This window comes from Onychostoma macrolepis, chromosome 01, assembly GCF_012432095.1.
Source record: "Onychostoma macrolepis isolate SWU-2019 chromosome 01, ASM1243209v1, whole genome shotgun sequence".
In the NCBI taxonomy this organism is placed as follows: Eukaryota; Metazoa; Chordata; class Actinopteri; order Cypriniformes; family Cyprinidae; genus Onychostoma; species Onychostoma macrolepis.
The window spans coordinates 3432264-3451779 of record NC_081155.1 but is presented as its reverse complement, the minus strand read 5'-3'; the positions used below and the strand labels follow the sequence as shown (position 1 = coordinate 3451779).

At 37.0% G+C, this 19516-nt stretch overlaps 1 protein-coding gene across 6 annotated transcripts; it reads right to left on the bottom strand.

Annotated features, from left to right (window-relative positions):
* Positions 1-1765: 1765 nt before the first annotated feature.
* LOC131542826 (NLR family CARD domain-containing protein 3-like) lies at positions 1766-17503 on the bottom strand. Of its 6 annotated transcripts, none has more exons than XM_058779849.1 (8): positions 17422-17503; positions 12874-13029; positions 9843-9965; positions 7761-9647; positions 7466-7639; positions 5748-5921; positions 5503-5549; positions 1766-2933 (listed from the first exon to the last, which is right to left on the bottom strand). In XM_058779849.1, exons 2-8 carry the CDS (start codon positions 13002-13004, stop codon positions 2413-2415), a joined length of 3057 nt encoding a protein of 1018 aa, XP_058635832.1. In that variant the 5' UTR covers positions 13005-13029; positions 17422-17503; the 3' UTR covers positions 1766-2412. The 6 variants fall into 6 exon arrangements, with proteins under 6 accessions (XP_058635832.1, XP_058635858.1, XP_058635823.1 ...); XM_058779875.1 differs by lacking the exon at positions 17422-17503 and adding an exon at positions 10941-11007 and having other exon boundaries at positions 12874-12953; XM_058779840.1 differs by having other exon boundaries at positions 12874-17479.
* Positions 17504-19516: the final 2013 nt, after the last annotated feature.

The following is a 19516-nucleotide window of genomic DNA, read 5'->3' as shown; positions in this document are numbered from 1 at the left end:
TGTGCTTACAAACAGGTAAATAAAACAAATTATTAAATTAAAATGTACTATACCTAAAAGTTAAATAAAAACTGCACTGTACTTGAAATTTAAAAAAAATGCACTGTAGGCTACTTAAATGTAAAGTAAAAAATGTACAGTACTTGATCAAAAAATAAATAACACAGGCATCATTTAGCCACTTTACACCTTTGCAAAAAAACACAAAAGTGTTCAGAGCTGGTATTTTGGCTATATATATGATTAGACACTTGCACTTACTTTCTGAAAATCATGCTCAAATGGAGTTAATGAGGTTTTTGACAAGTGAGTTACAGTTTTGTCTGTGTTTTGTCCATCATTAGAACAGCGCCTCTGAGGCAGTAAATTAATAGCATCACGTTTTCACAAGTTTGCAGGTTATAACGTTTATTGTAGCTATATGGGCGCTCAGTTTCTCTTGTTGTTAATACATTTGGCCAAAATCTCACGATATAAAATACGAACAGCGATGATATTTAAAACGTACAAAAGTGTATTGGCTACAACTAGACAGCAAATGCTAAGACTCTTCTCTGCTCTTTATACACACAAAAACATTAGACTTTATAGACAGCGTTTCTTGAGTAAAGAAAACGCTCTACTTATTCAAACATCAGTTCTTTATTTACCCTTGTATTGCGAAGAAGTAGACACCTGTCTTCAAACTGCGCAGCGTGGCACTTCATTCTGAATGGAGGTGAGTTATGAGGTTTGACTGATAATTTGAGGATCCAATGGCCTTGCTAGGTTTAGTCTCAAGCTCTTTTGAATGCTTTTCTTTGGTTAAAAATTTGTAAAACCCACAAACCGACATTACAATGACCATAGCACTTATTTAAAATAATAACAAAATATAATAGAGATAAGGATGTTTTTGATAATTTTCCCACAGCACACCTGACATCCATTAGTGGTACGCCTACCACACTTTGAGAATCAGTGTGTTAAAGGATTGTTAGGCTGATGACACACAGGGCAACTTTTTGAGCAATGTTGCTTAAGCACTTTCCCATTGAGAATGGGATCAGATCGGTTGTGGGCCCTGCACAGCAAAAAGTGTTGTTTTTTAAATTTTTTGTGGGTTTTATTTCACCTAGTAACACACACACTGGTCCAAGGTCTTTATGGCCCTTGATTTTTTAACATTAGATTTTGTTTGGCTGTTCTGACTGAGTTATAAGGTCCTTAACTGAGTATATATATGGTCCTTGTTCTTCCTCCAGTTCTCCACCAGAGGTCTCCTTGCACCACAAAGACTGTTGCATTTCACCTTGGACTACATTTCCCACAATCCATATTGATCAGCAGAAACACATGTACCCTATCAGATGGACTATTTAACACACACATTCAGGGCTGAGTATTGTTCAGCTATTAGCAGCGTTAAGGAGCCATCCATAGTCTAGTCTGGTCTTGTCATTGCCTGATTTCCCGTTTCTTTGATCCTAACCTGTTTATCTTGTCTTGCTTTTTCGCTGCCTGCCCTGACCCTTCGCCTGTATACTGAATGACCTTTTGTCTAGCCCTGTTGGATGCTGTTTGTCGTAGATCAACCCTCACCTGTATCCTGGATTATTATTTTGTGTTGCCTTGTTTACCACTGTTTGCCTGTAGTTGACCACGTTTTGTGTAATAAAGCCTGCAGATGGATCTGCACTTCATTGTCTCAACCCATCACGTCACACCTTCATGATTTTTTTTTCTTTTTATAATTAAACATGTATGTTTCATATTTATATGGGCTTTATTAAACCACAAGCTGACCATGTTAAGACAAGACAGGACAATCAGTGAATAAAACAAAGGATGAACTAATCATAATTAGAAACAAATGAGAATATAAACACAGAAAACTGGAAATAAACATAGGAAACTAGAACTCAATATAACAGGAACAGAAACAAATCAGCATACGAGTGTCTAAACAGAAATAACCATAACTAGCAATGTCACTCAGTGTAATAATGCTGATTGGTATTAGCACAGTCTGAGTATTGCTGGCGATGGCATTGTAAGATTATTTAAATAAACGCTGACCAAAACACCAACCACACAATGTAATAATATAGGATTTGTTTTTCTTATTGAATGATTGGTGATTGTTTTCAAAATGTGGGACATGTAATAGTAACAGAGGAGTAATAGTAGTAGTATTGTTTTTTTCTGACTATAACAATAGGATGACTCAAATATGCTGTTTCACGTGATAACAACAGATCACAAATAATAACAAATTTCATAAAATAATGTACAAGTTCAAACTTTGTAAAATCAAAAATAGATGGCATCATAATAAATAAGGGTTTTGTCTCCCTTTAAATCTAGGACCATGTTTTAAGCATATTTAGCTGTGTTTTTACATGGCAGGTATGTCTAGGGGGTTTTGCTGTTCTACTGCAATAACACAGGGGAGTCTGGATAAACCTTGAATCCAGCGTAGAGGGGTTCAGTGAATGTGGTGTTGAATGTGTGTAAGTGTGTGAGTGTGTCAGAGACGCTGTAGAAGGACAGAGTGCCAGATGGACAGTCCAGATACACTCCTACTCTTTTAGACGATGAAGGAGCAGGTATATCTGTTTTCTTTAGATTGTGGCAAGCAGAATAACTTCTACTAGAGCAATACAGATTCCAGGACATTTCACTGTATCCAAACCAACAGTCTTCACTCAGCCCTTTCCTCCTGATTCCTTTATAAGCTACTGAAATATCAGCTCCCCTTCCACTCCATTCAGCTTCCCAGTAACAGCGTCCAGTCAGACTCTCTCCACACAGAACCTGCTCAAAGCCATCAAATCTGTCTGGATGATCAGGATACGGCTGATGATCTTCCTCTCGTGTCACCTTCCTGTTCTCCTCGGACAGGACGAGATTAGCATGTGCTGTGTTTGGATCCAGTGTGAGATCACAGGCATCTGAACACAAGAAGAGAGAAGAAAAGAGGGAACTTTTACAACACACCCAGTCAACACGTGAGATCACGCGATGATCACAGTGATATCACACCATTCTCATACGGTGATCCTCACAGTGTGAGTAATATATGAGCTCATTGTGAATTCAAAATGTTGAGCAGGTTGAGAGGAGGCAGCTCAAATATCAGTCACCAGGGGGACATTCTACTTCCTGTTTCTCAACACTAGGGGTGTGCAGCGGAGCCATTATTTGTATCTGTATCTGTGACAATCTCAAAATTATTTGTATCTGTATCTGTATTCAGATAGATCCGGAAGTGGGTGTGGCTTAAACCGGAAGTTCATCGAATTACATGAAAATACCATTTTAAATGTAAATCTGTTCGATTCGTAGTTTTCATTTAACAAATATGCCTTGTATAACTAAAGAAGGTATTCTTTTTTATTAAAATTATAACTTTGTAAATATGTTTTATTTAAAACTTTATCAAAAAAGAAAAATAACTAATTTTGACAAGAGACAAGCATCCACAATCTTAAATAAGAGCACTAGTAGACAAAAAGTATATATATAAATATATATATATATAAAGAAAAAAAAAAAAGAAAAAAAATATATATATATATATATAGAGAGAGAGAGAGAGAGAGAGAGAGAGAGAGAGAGAAATGGAAAGAAAGTGTTTGTTCAGAAGCCTACTCATAGCAGAATGACAATAAAGCTCGCTTGAACTTTAAATAACTTAGATCATGTGTTGCGGAAGTCTGTGATCATTTACAAGTTTTTTTTTTTTTTTTGACCCTCCAAAAGCCTTGATCAAACATTGCTTTTCTTCGTCTTGTATAATTACATGTAATGCCATTCAAGAAAAGAGCTAATGTAATGCGTTTTTACAGTTGGATTTCGAAAAGTTTTGAAGTTAGGACCGTTTTTAGGATATTTTTGTCGAGTTGATATAACTCCAGACAAAGCTCTGATTTCTGAGAGACGCGCATTGACCCCAATGCAGCTACTGATTTGCACTCATTTCATTCATATAGGCTAGCCTATAGTTTACACTCAATTCACTTTACACATCCAGGCCCATAGCTAGCTCACCGGGGGACATTCTACTTCCTGTTTCTCAACACTATCACAGTGATATCACAGTGCTCTCACATGATGAGCTCATGAGTGCACACACAGCTAACAGATTTCTGTTATAAGAACCTTCTCCAAACATACAACTGACTTCCAGACACAGCCTCAGATGAAATCAACTGAAATAAACAAATCACCAGCTTCACTCATTATTAACCAGACTGACTTTATTTCTGTCAGACATCTACAAAAGCACTTATTGAGAATTAACAGAGATTTAGATGATGATGTTTTATTGTTTTGTTTGACGTTACCATCGTGGCGAGTGGTGTTTGCTTTAGTTGGGCTCTTGACCCTTGACTTTATAAAACTATATTTTTGGGGCTGCTGTAACTGTGTTTGTAAAACACATTTGTTATGGCAAGGAAAACCAAAAAGAGACTGCAACCAGGTGATATTGGTTTGTTATTGATGACAACAACACAGTCATCACCTAGACTCAAAATGCAGTCTTGGTAAGGTTTTATTAATCTATAGCTTCTAAATATAAGAGCTCTGTGATTACACAGCATAGGATCCAGCAGTCTCATAATCAGTTATGAAGGATTATAAAAGCATAAGACACAAACATTATTAACTACCCCCTCATTCAAACACAAAGAGAGAAATCAAGAATCAGTGTATGAATCTCAACAATGGTGACAATCAAAAGCTTCATGCTGCAATGCATGCTGGGTACCTAGTCTCTGTGCAGTGAGTGCACTTTGACCTCACATTAGTATGAGCACACAGTGAGGGCGCTGTGACAACCTGATCTTACAGAATTCCGTGTAATGACCACAGACTCTTAACCCCCGAATCTGTGGTGACATCACGGAATCGCCGAAAATTCCGTGATGGGCTCACAGAAGTGATATCAACAGGGGTCAGAAAGTAAAAGTCCTGCCATATTTTTGTTCCACCCATGAACTCAGCAGCTGATTAATAAGTCAAATCTCAAGTCCTCAAAGAGTTAACGTTAATGAGATAATTAAGTGACTAATTAAATGTTGATTGTGCGTTAGTGATGAACACCTGCTGTTATTGAGAATCACAGAGGATCAGATGTTGATGTTTTTGTTCTAATTTGTGCAATTGTTTTCAATACGTACTGTACTGTTTGTGTTTGTTGTTCATGCTCAGACTAAAAATATATTTCTCTGAAAAAAGTCACTTTTTTACTGTGTTTTGTTATTATATCACACTGTTTCCATTTACTTTACTCCCTAAACGTTTTTTTGGACACATCTATATTGTCAGTAAACTGAATAGACCTGTTTTTCACTGAAAATTGCCTATAATGCTGTAATAAATGGCCATAACTTGCTTGGGGAATATTATATGTAGACAAAGAAAAATTACTTTTTCTGGAGAATGATCCAGATGACAACATAAACAGTACAAAGTCGGTATGTGAGGATGTGTCTGTGTGTTTGTTTTAAAACATACATTTCCGCAGTCCTAGTGAAATCCTGGTCTGTCCTCCATGGTCCATACTACAGCAACACAAACATAACAAATTACAGAGACATACAGTATCTACTGTAAACTATTGCATTTTGTATTGTAACTTAATATGTTAATATGTCAAAATCCGAACATCCAGTACTGTGAATAATATCAGGCATACCTACTAAATTTTAACCATGAAAAAAAAAAAAGAAAAAAGAAAGAAAATACTAGATTTTCCATACTTGAGTATCTGCAGTTTATAGTTTGGATCCTTCAGTTTGTGTTTGAGCAGCTGGACTCCTGATGGTCCTGGGTGATTGTAGCTCAGATCCAGCTCTCTCAGGTGTGAGGGGTTTGAACTCAGAGCTGAAGACAAATAACCACAGCCTTCCTCTGTCACCATACAGCCTGACAACCTATAGATGAAAAATTATCCTCCTTTTTGAAAATACTCATATGCAGACATGTTTGCATTCAGATTTGATTTCTATTTAGGTGCAAAAACCAAAAGGTTCATTTATTGTTTGGAAATATAATTTTTATTCCGCTATTTTATTCCGATAAAAAGTACTCCAAATCACATAGAAAAGTAAACACATACAAACCATATATTTGCTACATATCAGTTGTTCTTGTGTGTTCTAAAGATTCTTATTTTGACATTTTTCATGGACTCATTGGCTGTGTCCAAAATTGCATACTTCCCCACTATATTTGAAAAGTGGAAGGATCGAATAATAGTGTAAAATAAAATAACTTCTACTGTACCCTGTATCAGTTGCAGTGCCCATAGCAGGGGATTGTTGCGATTAATTGATGCACAATTGCTCACAGATAACATATCAACCACAGTTTACAATCATTATTCGGATTGTGTTATTCTGAAGCATATTTCATGATTTATAGTCTCTTAAAATTTAAAGATTGCAAAAGGGAGATGCCCTGCTATTTGGGTTCCTGAAGTGGCTGAAGTATTTAATCACTACTTTATTGATTCTGTAGTCACAATTGCACAATGTTATTTTTTTTTCTCCTGTTTTGTATACAGACGTTTGTCCAGTTAATACAGTGGAACAAGCCCTTACTTTAAGGGCCATCACTGAATTAGATGTCATAAGAACAATTACATTAACAATTACATAATATACAATCCATTTAATTTTTGGTCCATTTTATTTCACTTTACAAATTTGCTTCCACAAATTCACTGGCAGAATATCCAGCTTTACACAGCTTTACGTGTAGAAATCGAATATTCAAGTTGTTGTTTTTTTTGTTTGTTTTTGTTTTACCCCTGAATGAAAAACGAGAATTTAAGCAGCATTCTTGTTTTTAGTTTTTTGGAGAAAAAAAAAGGAAAAAACGAAAAAGGAGCCATTTTCAAATATTTTCTACTTTCCATATTAAATAAAAAAACTAATGAACTAATGATACACGGATTTGTTTTGTGTGAGTTCCTGATATTTGGTTTCATGGGATGATCATTTAGCCTCTTACATAACACACCTATACCTGCAACTTTGTAGCAATCCTGAAAACCCTGATCAGCTTGTTCAGGCGTGTTTGATTAGGGTTGGAGCTAAACTCTGTAGGAAAGTGGATCTCGAGGTCCTGAGTTGAGGACCCCTGAGGTAGAACAAGTCATTCATTCACAAAAACTAATTCTGAATTTCAAAAATGATGTTGAATTTCAGCCCCTGAGAATACAAGGTATTAAATGCAAGCACTGTTAATGCAATGCATTATTTATTTATTTTTTTCTGTTAGTGCAATTCAACTTGCTTTTCTTTTTCAAAGACATATGTTAATATTTTTTCTGCCATATTTTAACAACATCACAGACATCCAAAACTCTTAAAAAGCTTCAAACAAACAAACAAACAAAAAAAAAAAAAAATCAAAGAAAATGCAATGTAAATTAAATTTTACAGTTGTTGGAAAATTTTTCTTCCTTTCTTACCTCAGTATCTGCAGCTGACAGTTTGGACTCTTCAGTCCATCAGAGAGCAGCTTCACTCCTGAATCCTGCAGGTCGTTGTTACTCAGATCCAGCTCTCTCAGGACAGAATTTGAAGATTGTAAAGCTGATGACATAATTTCACAATCCTGAGCAGTGAGATTACAGCCAGCAAGACTGAGAGAAAGTGACAGACATGATTGTTAACCTAATTCCTCAACTGTATTTTAATGATGTCAGCTTTATTCTACAAAAAAGACATCCAACTTAAATAATTAAGATATTAATAAACACTCACAGAGCTTTTCTGCAGTTGATCACAGCTGGTATCAGTCTTCTTCTCCCCTCATCTGATGTGTTGTATTTCTTTGGGTCCAGCTCATCTAGCACCTCCTCAGACATCTGAAGCATGTAGGCGATTGTTGAGCAGTGAGCAGGAGAGAGTTTCTTCTCTGAGTGTTTGTCTGATTTCACAAACTCCTGAATCTCTCTGGACAGAGTCTGATCTTTCACTTCCAGCAGACAGAGGAACAGATTGATGGATCTTTCAGTGGAGAGTCCATGTCCATCTTTGATCTTCTCTTTAATGTACTGTGTGGTTCTCCTGATGCTCTCTGAGCTGTTCTCTGTGTGTGTCAGTAGATCCTGTAAGAAACTCTGATTGGACTTCAGTGAGATTCCCAGCAGGAACCGCAGGAACAGATCCAGCTGTCCATTCTCACTCTCAACAGCTTTATCTACTGCACCTTCCAGTAAACTATAAATTAAATCAAAAAACTCGGATGTGACAGATGTTTGTCTGTTGTAATAGTAAAACACAAAGAAAGCAGCAAGAAATTCCTGAACACTCAGATGAATGAAGCTGTAGACTTTCCTCTGATGAATCACAGATTCCTCCTTAAAGATCTCAGTGCAAATCCCAGAATACACTGAGGCATCAGTGACATCTATGCTGCTCTCAATCAGGTCCTCCTCATAGAACATCATATTGCCCTTCATCAGCTGTTTGAAAGCCACTTCAGCAAGTTTCACAATCACTTCACTGTTGGACTGCAGGAGTTTCTCTGGATCTCTCTCTTCATACTTCTGGTTCCTCAGGTTGATCTGAATCAGCAGGAAGTGGATGTACATTTCAGTCAGAGTTTGAGGGATTTCTGCACTCAAATCTTCTTCCAGGAGCTTCTGAAGCACAGTGGATGAGATCCAGCAGAAGACGGGGATGTGGCACATGATGTGGAGGCTTCTTGCTCTTCTGATGTGTGAGATGATTCTGCTGGCTTGATGCTGGTCACTGATTCTCTTCCTGAAATATTCCTCCTTCTGAGGTTCATTGAATCCCTGAATTTCTGTCAAACGGTTGATGTATTTGGAGGGGATCTGATTGGCTGCTGCTGGTCTGGAGGTGATCCAGATGAGAGCAGAGGGAAGCAGCTCTCCTTTCATGAGCTTTGACATCAACACACCCACTGATGAAGTCTCCGTCACATCACAAACTTTCTGATCATCTGAAAACATCAGTGTGATTCTGCTTTCATCCAGACCATCAAAGATGAACACAACTTTACACTCCTCATAAATCTTTGAGTCCAGATCTTGAAGTTCAGGATGAAAGTCCAGCAGGAGACTGTGAAGACTGTACTGATGATCTCGGATCAAGTTCAGCTCTCGAAATGGAAGCACAAAAATTAAATCTACATCCTGATTGGCTTTTCCCTCGGCCCAGTCCAGAATGAACTTCTGCACAGAGACGGTTTTTCCGATTCCAGCGATGCCTTTAGTAAGAACAGTCTTGATTTGGTCTTTCTCCTCACATCCTGGTTCAGGTGAGGCTTTAAAGATGTCATTGCAGTAGATTGGAGTGTCTTGTAAGTGTTTTGTTCTGGCTGTTTTCTCCATCTGTAAAACCTCATGTTCTTCCTTCACTCCTTCACTCTCTCCCTCCATGATGTGGAGCTTTGTGTAGATCCTGTTCAGGAGGGCTTGATTCTCTTGGAGATTGATACCCTCAAATAATCTCTCGTACTTGTTCTTCATGCTAGTTTTGTGCCGGTCTTTGACTCTCTGTAGGTCTCCAGTCTCCAGTGTTTGTTTCCGCAGGACTGATTTGGTACTTTCCTGCTTGATGTAAATCTGATAGTGGGATGTAGAGGACTGCACAGATCTGAGCTCTTGTATCTCCCCCCTTCTGAAATTCAAATAAATGAGCATCAAAAAAGACAAATACAGCTATTACAATGACCCATCAGAAATATATTGGCTTCCAGATATGAGTTAGGTACCCCTGTTGCATGCATTTTGGAGAACATTTGGTGTTATTTAACTGAAAGCATTATTTATCTGAGATGCACTGTTTTATATTAGCAAGTAAATGCATACTAACAGAGGATCAGAGGTCACTGTTCCAGTACTAAATCCAGGATGTTGCTCATTAGAGCTGTCACTTTTCACAGGCACGGCACTGGGAGCTGGAGACTCTGATCTCGTTCTCTTCTTTCTGCTGTTGCTGACAACAGACAAACCAAACAGCATTTTAACCCACTTTTCATCAATGTTTGTCAATCTCCATGTCTACATCTTCCATGCAACCTTGATTTACATTTATTCATTTAGAAGAAACTTTAATCCAAAACAACTTACAAATAAACAGTACAACAAATAGATTCAGTGACATAAGAAGTGTTGTAATTAAACTGTTAATGAAATGCAAAAATAAATAATAAATGTATGGATAATATTTAAGAGGGACAATAACAACCCAGTCAACAATTTGATCTCAGAGTGATGTCACCATGAGATCACAGGATACTCTTGATGAGGTCACAATGTGAGGTAACAGTGAGCTAAGAGTGTAACCTCACATGTGAGGTCAAAGTGCACTCACTGCACAGAGACTAGGTACCCAGCATGCAATGCAGCATGAAGCTTTTGATTGTCACCATTGTTGAGATTCATACACTGATTCTTAATCAGTAGTAGTTCAAAATGTTTGTGTTTTATCATGCTTTTAAAATCCTTCATAAACGATTATGACACTGCTGGGCCCTATACTGTGTAATCACAGAGCTATTATTAAAAACTTTAGATTAATAACTCCTCACAAAGACTGCATACGGAATCTAGGTGATGGTTGCGCTGTTATCACCCATAATAAACCAATACCACCTGATTGCAGTCTCTTTTTGGTTTTCTTTGCCGTAACAAATGTGCTTTTCAAACACAGTTACAGCAGCCCCAAAAAATATAATGTTATAAAGTCAAGGGTCAAGAGCCCAACTAAAGCAAACACTACTCACTACGATGGTAACGTCAAACAAAACAATAAAACATTATCATCTAAATCTCTGTTAATTCTCAATAAGCACTTTTGTAGATGTCTAACAGAAATAAGAACCCCCCCCACACACACACACACACACACACACACACACACACACACACTCAACATTTTGAATTCACAATGAGCTCACATATTACTCACACTGTGAGTATCGCCATATGAAAATGTTGTGATGTCACTGTGATCATCGCGTGATCTCACGTGTTGACTGGGAATGAAAGTTCTGGAAAGTTATTTTTTGCTCTGTACTGCAACATTGCTCATTCACCGATCACAGCCTTCTGGAATTCAGCGTAAGTCACTTTGGATAAAAGCATCTACACAGTAAAACCTCCAGTGTTAAATCAACACTCCCAGTGTATATATAATCCACACTCAGAGTGTTAAAAAAGTAACACTGGAGCAGTGTTAAAGTTAATGAGATAATTAGTTTAGTAATTGAGTGATGATTGAGCATTAATGAAGAACACCTGCTGTTAACAAACTGAATCACTGAAAGAAAGAGAAAAAAAGAGACAAGACTAGCAGAAATACAAGAACTACAACTGACTTCAGTCACAGCCTTAGATGAAATCAACACAAGAAAGAAGACATTAAATCTCTCATGATCTCAGCAGAGGATGATTAATAAACAACTCCACAAACATCATCACCAGCTTCACACGTTACTAACCAGACTGACTTTGGATGTTTTAGTTTTAGTTTTGTTTGAATTACCATTATCGAGGTCAGCGTTTGCTTTAGTTGGGCTCTTGACCCTTGACTTACAGTTACTTTGGCTGCCATAACTGGGTGTTTGTTTAGACATGTTAGTTATGGCGAAAAGAAAAAAAGCCAAGAAAAAATGTGATCAGTAGTTGGTTACGTTTATAAAGATGTAATCAGCGTATAGTGGCTTGAGTAACTGAATTAATTTGAAGTATAGTCACTGATAGATTTATTAGTTAACTTTGTTATTGAGATTCTGTACATAACAACCTGAAAGTTTAATCTGAAAGACTTTTGAAACTTTTTCTGCACTGAAAATGTACTTTTCTTCATCACACAGACTTCAAGAATCAGCATATGAATCTCAATAATGGTGACAATCAACATAAAGCTCCATTTTGCAGTGCATTCTGGGAGCACCAATCAAAACTAATCCATGGCTCCCAGCATGCAATGCGACATGAATAAATTATGCAGTTGTCTTAGTATTTTCTTTTATTCTTACCATTTCCTTTTGTTTTTCTATTTTGTTGTGACTTTTAGTAGCTTGTTTTGTAATGTTCACAGAGTATCTGTTTATCTGAATATGTTGATTGTCACCATTGTTGAGATTCATACGCTGAGTCTTGATGTCTGTATGATAATGCAGTTTTAACCTTTCAGTGCCGATTTACTTTCAAAAGTCTTTCAGATTAATCTTAAAACTGATGGATCAAGCTTTATATTTTATGTGAACAAACTAAATTTTAATCACTCAGTGACAATGCTCTGCATGAAACCAGTTATGTGCATCACTAAATGCTGGTGATTTCTTTATAGAAGTCAAACCAACGACACTTGGTTGCCATAACTAACATGTCTAAACAAACACGCTGTTATGGCAGCCAAAGGAACTGTAATGTTTTAAGTCAAGGGTCAAGAGCCCAACTAAAGCAAACACTGACCTCGATAATGGTAATTCAAACAAAACTAAAACATCAACATCTAAAGTCAATCTGGTTAGTAACGTGTGAAGCAGGTGATACTGTTTGTGGAGTTGTTTAATCATCCTCTGCTGAGATCTTGAGAGATTTAATGTCTTCTTTTACCTTGTGTTGATTTCATCTAAGGCCGTGGCTGAAGTCAGTTGTAGATCTTGTTTTTCTGCTCGTTTCTTCTATTTTTTTCAATGGTTCAGTTTGTTAACAGCAGGTGTTCTTCATTAATGCTCAATCATCACTCAATTACTAAACTAATTATCTCATTAACTTTAACACTGCTTCAGTGTTACTTTTTTAACACTATGAGTGTGGATTATATATACACTGGGAGTGTTGATTTAACACTGGAGGTTTTACTGTGTACCAAATGCTAAAATGTGTTTTACCTGGGGTCAGAGGTCTTTACTGCATCATTGAAGGAAGAGGGCAAATTCTCTCTGGGTTGATTGCAGCTTGATTCAGGAAAACTCATTTTGGCGGCAGTGTCTTCATCTTCTTTTTCTTTACAGAGACTCATTTTGGCGTCAGATTCCTCCTCTTTTCTTAAAAAGAGTGTTTATAGATTGATTACCTTTTTTTTATTGTTGAAATAAAAAAATGCCAAAAAGAATTAAATGGACGGAAAGCATACAAAGCAGGATGTAGGGTGAGTAAATGATGACGGAATTTTCATTTTGGTGTGAATTTTCCCTTTAGTGCTTTGCAGTGATGGGAATAACAGCGTTATAAATAAACGGAGTTACTAACGGCGTTATTTTTTTCAGTAACGAGTAATCAAACGAATTACTGTTTCCCCCGTTACAACGCCGTTACCGTTACTGACAATAAAATGTGGCGTTACTATATTATATTATTAGAATTCAATTTTTCAGTTCATCTGAATGGATGTGCAGTGTAGCTGTATTTGACGTACCATAAACTCTAGTGTGAAGGCGCACGACTCGCCGTCGCTTTCTCTCACGTTCACGCACGCAGAGTCTTTCATAACTTGCAGAATTGACGCGCTACATTATAGATGTAAATTATATTCTTTGTTGTATTTTCCTGTCAAAATAACGGAGTTCCTTTGGAATTCTTCAGCTTTTAAGAACTGCCGGTTTCTCCGGTAGTGGGCGGAACTAATGCGCAAACGACAATCTCATTGGCTGGCGCTCACCTATTATCGCCCCTGTTTTGATTTCAGCAAATCAATTCGAGCGAACGCAGACAATGTGATTAATATTCATGAACCCAGCAGCTCATTAATCCTTAGTGCGTTTTATATTGATGACAAATTTGCATTCATACTTGGTTATTCTAATTACTAAAGTTCTATCATCATATAATATTAAATTATCATAGTATTATATTATAATGCTTGACTGACTGATACTAAGTGTCAGTAGATACATAGTGTAGATTAATGTACAATGTTTTATAATAATAATTTATTCTTTTTAGTGTCCATTTCATTAATTTAACATATTTAATATTGGGGGCATCCAAAGTTATTTGACATTTGAACATTTTTTTTAAAAGTAACACAATAGTTACTTTCCCTGGTAATTAGTTACTTTTATAATGATGTAACTCAGTTACTAACTCAGTTACTATTTGTGAGAAGTAACTAGTAACTATAACTAATTACTTTTTTAAAGTAACGTTCCCAACACTGGTGCTTTGTAGTAAAGCTATACTCCTAAGGATGCACACAATCTACTGTTGTATAACTGCAGCACAGCTCAAGATTTATGCAGTTTATTTACATTTCCCATAATATAAATATATCAATTAATTATAATATAATTTAAAATATAATGAATCAATGTACTTTTAAGCTAAAGTTCAAATAGAACCACAATTGCAATTTTTGCAACTTTTCAAACTGAATTAAACAGTGCTTGCTAGTAGCTATAATTTACATTTACATTTACATTTAGTCATTTTGCAGACGCTTTTATCCAAAGCGACTTACAATTTGGGGAACACATGAAGCGATTCATCTTGAAGAGGCAATTCGACAAAGGAAGTTCTTGTAACACCAAGTCTCAGGCATTGTTTAAATAAGTACAAGCTAGCAAGGGAAGGAATAAGTAAGGAGAAAGATTTTTTTTTTTTTTTTTTTATTATGTGTAGGTTGAAGTCAAGTAGTGTCGAAAGAGATGAGTTTTCAGCTGTTGCTTGAAGATTGACAGGGATCCAGTACTCCGAATATGGGTGGGAAGATCATTCCACCAGCCAGGAATGGTGAACGAGAATGTTCTGGAGAGTGATTTTGAGCCTCTTTGTGATGGTACCACGAGGCGTCGCTCACTAGCAGATCTCAGATTTCTGGAGGGGATGTAGATTCTTAATAGTGAGTGCATGTAGGCGGGTGCTGAGCCTGTGGTTGTTCTATGAGCAAGCATCAGTGACTTGAACTTGATGCGAGCTGCGATTGGTTTATTTTTTTATTTTTTTTTAAGTTTTCTCAAATATTTGTCAATGTTTACATTGACACAACACAATGTTCAGATATTTGTTATATCCAGTAAGCAGACATCAATTTAACATCTATTTGTGGTTGTAAAGTACTGTACCACTGGTCCATTTGGTTCATAACATTGTTCTATGTTGAAAACTGGAAGGAGAAATCGAAACTGTCAGTTCTGTGCATATGTTTCCTTTGGATCATAACAGCGGGGTTGTACAGGGCCCCATGCAGAAGCTGCAACTACCTAACATGACATTGTTGCCACTGCATCAGCCTCCTTTGGTCTTGCTTTCTCCACCTCTGCTTTCAGTTTATCTGTTGCCACTACCTTACCCTACAGTGAAATCATCTTTAACGATGCAGTCAAGACAGCAACCGAAAAAAAAGCTTGAGGAAATATATGTCTAAGCAGTGCTTATAGTCCGTGTAAAGTCAATATTAAATGTGTGTTTTGAGTTTGAATGCTAAAAAAAACCTGTCAAGTAAATAATAAAAGGTATCAAAATCTTGAAAAAATAAGCTGTCAAATAAGCTGCGTTCTGCTCTCAAACGCTGGCGGCGTGTCCACTGGCGGTGCTGAAACCACGCCCACTCATGGGAATGCTGCCGTCTCTCTAAACTGTCTTCCTCTAGCAGCTTATTTGATAAAGAGACCGATCTGTTTAGTAAATGATCGCAACCAATTAAGCATTTACATGACGAAGGCATAGCTAGCTAGCAAACTGTAGGATGTAGTAACTAACGGTAATGACAGGAACTCGTGATTGAATCATAAACCACTGATGCTAAAGCGCTCTAGTTATTAGGTGTGTTCGACATGAAGCAGCACTGCACAACGATCAGTGCATGACATCAAAGTACCGTGAGATCGATTCGAAAGCATCAGGAGCGTCTGCTCTCTGTAGCTCTCACTGTACTTTGATGTCACACACTGATCGTTCTGCAGTGCTGCTTCAAGTCGAACACATCTCTTATAGCGTTGGAGGAGGGGCCGTGCTCGGTGGCTTGATTGCATCATCGAGTCATGATTTAGCTCCGCCCCAAAAATCCTGATCACGAAAATGGTGAAAAACCGTTAGCGGTCTAACTCCACAATTTAGTACTACATAGTTCACAGTCTTTGTAACATGTTTCAGCGATGCATTTCTAACATTTATAATGTATCTACAAACAATTCTCAGAATTGACTTTATATGGACTTTAAGGAGAAAAGGCTCTGAACCACAAAGAGACAATTATAAAGCAGCTGATGAGCCAAAGCCCAGTGCCCAAAAAAGAATGGATGTGTCATTCTTTAATCTTGTGGTGGAATATGCTATCCAAATGCTTGAGGACCATTTCAGCTCCCTGGGTGAGGTGAGAGACAATTTTAGAGTGCAAAATAACTTTCAAAATATTGATGTTCAGACAATAAGGTATCAATTTTAGCAGCTTGGAAGAACATTGAGCACTAGAAATGAGTCTGATGTTGACTGGAAATACCTCATCATGGAATTAGAAAGTATCATAACTTTCCCTAAAGCAAACTAACAGCACTGGAACTACTTGCATTCCTGCATGATAAAGGGAAATGTGATTTGTACCCAAACATTCAGGTAGCTCTTCTTAGCATTTCATGTACCAGTGGCATTGGCGGAGTGAAGCTTCTCAAAGCTCAAGTGCCATGCCATAATTAGCATCAGTCGAGCCTGGTCTCATGAAAATGCATATAAATAGTATGCCACATAAAAACAGAAAACCATGCTATATTCACTTTGGTGTGCATATGATACGCATATGTTTGGCATGCATTTGATATGCAGTTTATGCATGCAAATGATACGCATCTACACCATACCCCTAATCCTAACCACTGTGTATCATATGCACGCCAAAGTCCATTTATGCATATAGTACACCAAATTGAAACATAAACTCGTTCTATTGACACATTTTCAAGAGATCGGGTTGGATCAATCGTGAGGTTGGCAGCCAGCTAAATGAAAAATGACTTTGCAAGCAAAAAGGCAAGACGGGCAAAAATTTACTCCCTGACAACAATAGGGCTTTCTTTGATGGCATAATTCACTTTACTCACCAAAAATATCATGTTCATTATTGTGAAGTGTTGTTTCAGCTTTAAATCTATGACTGTTTACGTGCTGCTGTGGTCATTTGGATGCAGTAGAAGTGTGATTTTCATCACTGCTGTTTTGCAGTGTTGCTGAATGTATCACTTTTGTTACAGTTAAAGGCCCTAGGCACCTGACCCCTTTTTTTTGTGTTTGTGCAACAATCAATAATCATAGGTCCATGGAGATTGTTTCTGTTTACTGTACTTACAATAATGTCATCCCTGTGCATTTAAAAGAGTCACGGTAGAGAAACATTTACACATATCAACTTTTAAAACATTTACTCGATGACCAAAGGAAGACCAAAAAAAAAAAAAATCACTTCCTTTTGAATACATAGTTACATGAAGAAAAAGTTACTTGCTTACCACAAAACATAAGGCTGTTTGAATAGTGTTCCTTTTTTCGACTTGAAAAGGCGTCTCTTATTTCCTTCTTTCACTTTCGTTTCGGAAGCTCATTCGACGGACAATCACACTCCCTCTAGTGGCTCAGAGCAGAACACAGAGTATGAATGAAATTAAACTTTTTTAAGTTTAATAATAATAAGGTAAATGCTTAATGTTGATATTCACCACTCTATTACATGATAAACACTACTTACTAACACCACAAGACAAATTCTCAGTATACTCATTTGGTAAGTTTAATAAGTTTTTTTTTTTTTTGTCTGGTTTTTAAATAACTATACTAGTTAGCATTTTTGAAAAATGAAAAATATCAAATCGTTTTTCGTAAGATTCCATGTATATAAATTATTATTATTTTTTAAAATGTATTTATTATATTATTATTTTGCAAATGCTTTTTTATCACTCACATGTGTAAACACATCTGTCAAGAAACAACTCCAGAGGACATTTAGCAAATCCATAAAATTTTGGATTTGAATAGAGGTTGGTTGTATTATTTGTTTGTTTGTTTGTTAATTTATTCATTAATGTATTTATTTATTTAGGGAGACTAAAATAAGATGACAGTGTTTGTTCTGAAAATTTTAGAAAACAACTCCTGTAATGGAGGTATATTGCAAGTCTGCATATTTTAATGAATATTTATTCCACTTGTATAGTTCTGTTTTCATATTTTAAACATTATTTCTCATTTATGATCAAAAGTCTGAATGTGGCAATTGTTATGTCGTCATGCAGGCAAGAAACACAGCGATGTATTCTTCTCAGGAACTTAATAACTCATTAAACTAGCCTAGTAACTCACATGCACATTCACAGCCTTCTCTCTAAAAACACTTCCTCTATCCCCTTTTTCTTATACACCCTCTAAGTAAGGAACTAGAGTGCCATCTAGTGGGGCATTCAGATAAGGACATCACAACAATGTTTTGTGCCATGTGGCCTATATTGTTACTTTGATGTCACAATCACATACTGTTGGCTGAATATCTGATGGATAAGCCAAACAAAATGGGAAACTCTAGGGAGTTTCAGAGTCATCATCTGATTGGATGAATCCTGTATGACAACAACCTAAACCCTAAACACACTGCACAGTTTTTGGCTGTCCCAGATGAAAGATTGGCATCATGAATCAATTGTGGTGATTTCTGTGATCATGGCTCCTAATCGGTGGTCATGTGTTGTACCGTGAAAGAGGCTCAAAGACGGCCGTTGTTACGGTCTTGCGACCAAAGATACAAAGATGCCTACGATACAGCATGATCATCGCACCGTGTGTTTGCTGGTACGATCCACGTTTACTGACGAACCAATAAAAATGCGACATATGGCACTAAAACATAAAACTGCTTACCTCAAGCTCTTATCCCTTCCACTTTTATTCAGCACACATAAAAACTACAACTGCTAAAGTGTGATTTATTTTGCTCGTTTTGTTTACCACTAGTGCAGCGGTTCCCAATCCCAGTCCTCGCGGCCCCTGCTCTGCATATTTTGCATGTCTCTCTTAGTTAACACACCTGATTCAGATAATCAGCTCGTTAGAAGAGAGCTCCGTGCATGAACTGTGTTCCGATTGATATGATCCCTACACAGTATTCTATGGAAAACCGTTGAAGTTTACTTCACATAGGAACATTCATTCAGTCTTCACACACAGACGAAACTTTCTGGAGAAGTGTGACATAATATACCTCTGTAAATAAATACTATTAAAATTCACGTCTCGCACACTTTAATGCACTTTGAATGGAACATATACACTCGTTTCGAACTGGAATCATGGTGGAATATCTGGTGATTTTCACTTCGGTCGAATAGAACAAACATCGTGCGTGATAAGAGAAACATGAAATGTGCGGGCGGGCGGGGGTATTAGATCCATGTTGCACAGAGTGACATGCAGTGATCTTATAGGATTGCTAAAATCATGCAGTGTTTCGGGCCTAAGACAAAGGACTATACAAAAGAGAAAATGAGGAACCAAACTAGATACCAATGGAAATCAGTCAGTAATTATAGAAACAACAAGGATATACTTAGAAAC